Source organism: Coffea arabica, chromosome 2c (genome assembly GCF_036785885.1).
Source record: "Coffea arabica cultivar ET-39 chromosome 2c, Coffea Arabica ET-39 HiFi, whole genome shotgun sequence".
In the NCBI taxonomy this organism is placed as follows: Eukaryota; Viridiplantae; Streptophyta; class Magnoliopsida; order Gentianales; family Rubiaceae; genus Coffea; species Coffea arabica.
Window position 1 is genome coordinate 64,498,760 of NC_092312.1, and position 4,657 is coordinate 64,503,416.

Genomic DNA, 4,657 nt, shown 5'->3' on the forward strand with positions numbered 1-4,657 from the left:
GCAAAAGAGAAATCCGGGACGATATTGTCGTTGGAGGATTTTAATTTTTTTAGAACATTTTCTTAAAATTGCACCAAACACCAGAAAATGAAGGGAAAATTAGATATTTTCCAAGAAAGAATTTTCATTGAAAATGTTTTCTTAGGGAAAATATTCTACATTGAAACAAACAGACCCCTAATGTAAGTTCTTAACATCCATAATAAAACTGAATTCCCAGTTGTCGATGACCTCAACAAAGCAAAGGAAATCAATACAAGCAACCAAACTAAAAACAAAAGGACAAAAAAAAAAAAAAAAGAAGAAGAAAGAAATCACACACGCAAGCACGCAATGAAAAAATTGGATTGCAGGATTTTTCAAATTCTATGGCCACTGAAAAGTGACAATGCCATAATAAGTACAAAATTGCTAAAAAGCTGGGAAAAGCATTTCTCGCAATGTTATCAACCCTGCTGATGGTCAAATTTTCCAATCTTCTGGTTGTCAGAAAGGCCTTCTCCGGCCCAAGAAAGGTTCCCCCAAAGGTATAACATCTGCTTGTCAGCCCAACACAGGTCCCCAATGAATATACATTCATTCTTCTTCAGTCTCCTCAGACTTCCATTTTTAGCAGTTTGCACATTGCCTAGACAGGATAGTTACAGGTTGATTACCAATACTTTCACTCTTCTACACAGCAGGTCTAAAATCAGGGGAATGATCATTCCTGATGAATATTTCCAATAAGTGTCACAAATTCCAAGTCTAAAAACATTTCAAACAAATAAAACCAATCCCCTGATTATTTAAATTCTCTTCATTACCCTGGAACTAGGCTGTCTAGACTCTAGAGTCGGGACTCTTTAAAGTTTTTTTTTTTCTTTTTGGTCTACAGAAAACATTAGCTGTGATTTTTCTGTCGTTGAAGACTAAATTTAAGTGCATATTCAGATAAAAATGCTTAGATTAAGACAGCTGCATGGAAGAATCAATAAATTTGATATTACATGGTACTCCGGCAAATCAAGCGTCACCTCCTATTACACCATATTTTATAACCTTGATATACAATTAACTTACCAATTGAGGTGCCATATTAAGGGACAACTATCCTCATGAAGATGTTAATCATTTTTGCATAACACAAAAGCCCATCATCGAAAAAACTCAACATGGCCTGCTATTTCCCTGCACAACAACTTCACCTCACCAGCCAACTTCATGCTTCTACTAATTACAAGACCTGTTTGTCTATGCGTTGGTGTTGGCTTGTGTGACATGGCTTCCTCCTCCCTCCCCAGTGAAAGAGCTTCCCTTGCTGGAACCACATTTCCCCACCAAAATTCCCACAAGATGCCATGTATCAATTCCCAATACTCACGATCTCTACATACCCGAAATACTGTGCTCCCATTAGGAGTCCAACAATACAAATCAACCCACTCCCTATCCATTACCTCCATTTGACCCTGCACTTGAGGCATGTAATAGTAGGGCATTCTTTTCCAAGGCAGGCATTTCTCTGGCTTTCCTTTATTATACGGGCACTTCACTTCCAAAATCCCACCTCCTGGGAAGTGACCGAGAAGTCCATCTGGGGAGGCACCGATCCATTCAAAGCGCTCCTCTGAATGGATAGCGAAACCAAGGGAGCTAACATCACGACCAGTGATGCTTCTGTAGCGCTCTATAGCTGCTGCTTCGTTCAGAACACCCCAGTCCATGGCATACCTTCTAGAAGCATCCACTAGTTGCTCATCTGGTGAAAACACTTTCTCATACCAGAGCTCGTACCGACGATTCCCTTTCCAGAATCCCAGAGCAGTGCTGAATGTGCTTGTAGTTAACTTGTCCTTGCGAAGTGCAAACCATTCATCAGAACGCTGTGGAGCATCTGAGGCCTTGAGGTGTGCAGTCAAGAATAATGAAGGGTGATGAAAAAGGGGGACACTCTGAGAGAGACATGCTGATGCACACGTGCAAAATGATCTAAGAAAAACAATTCCAAACTTTCTTCTTCGAGGGATTGCCACCGTTGCCTTGTGAAAGCTATTGAATCTAGTGATACAGGCATTGGTCATCAGAGCTACTAGCAACAGCGTCTAGAATAAATAGATACTCCTACAAAGCCACAGCTCTTTATTTAGAGGGACATCAGAAATTCAGATTCACAGAAAAATAAGGGGCATATAACCACATAACTTCTCATCAATAAAAGAAAACAAAAGATCTCAGTTTATAGTACATTAAGATCATCTCAAAAGAACCCAAACAACAAACAGTTATGTTGCCCAAACTACCAATAATTCTATATTTGCCACTCTTAATATCAGTAGACTTTCACAAAGGAGCTTGAAAACATAGAAAATTGGTAAAATAACTATAAAAAAAATGAACAAAATAAAAATGGTGTCCTGAAATGAAGTTAACAGAGCCAAAGAGGATATACAAATAATCAAAAAGCAACAGATACTTTTGAGGGTCTCATCAGGCAATATCAAGTAGCTTCTGAGTGTATGTTCCATATTTTACCAAGTCTATATCCAACACAATTTTCCAACCAAAAATACCTGCTGAACTGAAATACTCAAATAATGAGTATTAATCACAGAATTACACAACCAACTTCCATAGACCAACAAACTCTAACTAACCCGCTTGAGAACAACTGCATACAGTAGAATCTTATCACGATAAGGTCTCAATTAAATGTTTACGCCCTTAAATTCAGGTCTTCAAATTGCAGGTCCAAATTCTCCAATCAAAACTCAAAAGTCAAAATAACTGAAAGCCCATTAGACTAAAAGGCAACCCAAGAATAGAAAGGCATCTTAAGCCATCTACAAGATGAAAATTCACATCTTTTTTTTTTCATTCTTTCATTTGTACATTAACAAAACACACTACAGAAGCAAATCAAATGCTGTTAAACAAGAAGAAAACAACCAAAGCAATACATGATGAATTTTAGAGAATGAAAAGATATATTCTTCACACAATATTTGGGTATAAAAGACGGAGTAAACTTGAAGCCCACTAAGTATTTGTTATAATACCTGAGAGGGAAAAAAACACAAAGATATAGATTTCAGCTGCTGGATAAATGGCTAAGCCCCGTAAACATTTCTGGGTTTTGCACAAGAATTAATTTTAGCCCTTCGCGGGACCTTGAAATGCAGAGTTAGACGATGGACGACGGAAAGAGACGGACGAGAGCCACTTTAACTGTATCTGACAATTTCCTTTCAACGTTTTCGCCACCGTGGCGAAGAAAGAAGTCGTAAGCCACGTATGAATCGTTCTCTTGGGCAACACTGAAAAAAGCAATCGGAGCCCAACAGAAATGGGCCACTCATGTGTCAATCCGTTTCATAGGCCACTGTTTCAGTGCGGTTCAAACCGGAGATCGCACTAGGAATAGAACCGGAAACAGATCGATCTTAGAACCGGAATTTGTGACAGGACATGGTTCACGATTCCGGTTCTTCATTTGGGAATTGGAACCGGAACTGGTTGTTTCTTCTGCACGATTTTAATCGAAGGAAAGGGCAAAAAAAAGAAATACCTGCAAAACAAAAAGTCTAGGCTAGTTTCTCATCATTTCTCACTAACTTTTTACCATTGTCAAAAACTTCTTCAAGTCAAGTCAAACTTCAATGTCACTATGTTCCAAACTCAAGCTCATTACAACCTTACTTACTTGAACCCAAACTCAATCGATATATTGAATGAAAAGCTTGAATTCGACTTGATCATTTATCGAGCTTGAACTCAATCTTTATTGACCCTTCACAATGTTTTTTTTTTTCTTTAAAACTAACTTCTGTGACAACTACCCACAAGGCAAAAATGATTTTGTGAGAAGGTGTGGGGGAGAGATAATTATGACCAATTTCTTGAATTTTATTTCAAAATAATTGATAATTGGACCAATATGAAAAAAAGTTTCACTAGTCCAACAAAAAATATGAACAAGATAGATATCTTCCATGCTTGAAACCCAATCTAAGAAAATTTTAAGGATGTCTCCAGGTATGTCAATCGGGGCATATGAGTCGGACTTTCATAAGTTCAGAGTTCAATTCATTTAATTTGTAATACTTTTAGGGTTCGGGCCACAAGATTCGGGTTAATAAATATGAAGATTATACTCAACTCATAAAATATTTGGATTTTAAGACTTATTTGAGTTTAGTCCAAACTCACTTGTTACTCCTCAATTTTCTTAATATAATTGCTATAACTATGAAGTTGTCAAACTAATTTAACATTCACAGGACTACAACATTAAAACTAAATATGAACAAATAATAGTTCTTAAAAAGTACATAAACCAAGAATTTTTCAATAATATTTATATTTAATTCATTCAAAGTACATGGAAAATGATAATAAAGCATGCGGTCATAAGCTAATACATTTTCAGAGGTTGGAATTTCTTCATAGTTGTGACTTGAATCCAAACATGCTTGATGACTTGTGTCTATGCTAGAAATTCTAGATCAAAAAGAAATCAACCAATATTATGTAGACACAAAAATTTATTAAAGTTAGAACTTCAATTATATATTACCAATATTAGCTCTCGAGAAAGCTAGTAAAGGAGTTTTCAGATTTATTTTTGTATTTTATAATTTGTATATATTTAGTATTTAGTAATAATTTATTTGGATAT

General features: G+C 36.4%; 1 protein-coding gene across 2 annotated transcripts; it reads right to left on the reverse strand.

Moving 5' to 3' along the window:
* Window positions 1-962: 962 nt before the first annotated feature.
* Window positions 963-3,521, reverse strand: LOC113727436 (uncharacterized). 2 transcript variants are annotated; one of them, XM_027251599.2, is made up of 2 exons: window positions 3,039-3,521; window positions 963-2,119 (listed from the first exon to the last, which is right to left on the reverse strand). In XM_027251599.2, the coding sequence occupies exon 2, from the start codon at window positions 2,061-2,063 to the stop codon at window positions 1,137-1,139; it is 927 nt and encodes a 308-aa protein (XP_027107400.1). In that variant the 5' UTR covers window positions 2,064-2,119; window positions 3,039-3,521; the 3' UTR covers window positions 963-1,136. The 2 variants fall into 2 exon arrangements, with proteins under 2 accessions (XP_027107400.1, XP_027107399.1); XM_027251598.2 differs by having other exon boundaries at window positions 963-2,103; window positions 3,039-3,520.
* Between the last annotated feature and the right edge of the window lie 1,136 nt (window positions 3,522-4,657).

Excerpts from the sequence above, each read along its gene's own strand:
- LOC113727436 (XM_027251599.2), bottom strand. The coding sequence starts at position 2,063 with ATGACCAATGCCTGTATCACTAGATTCAATAGCTTTCACAAGGCAACG.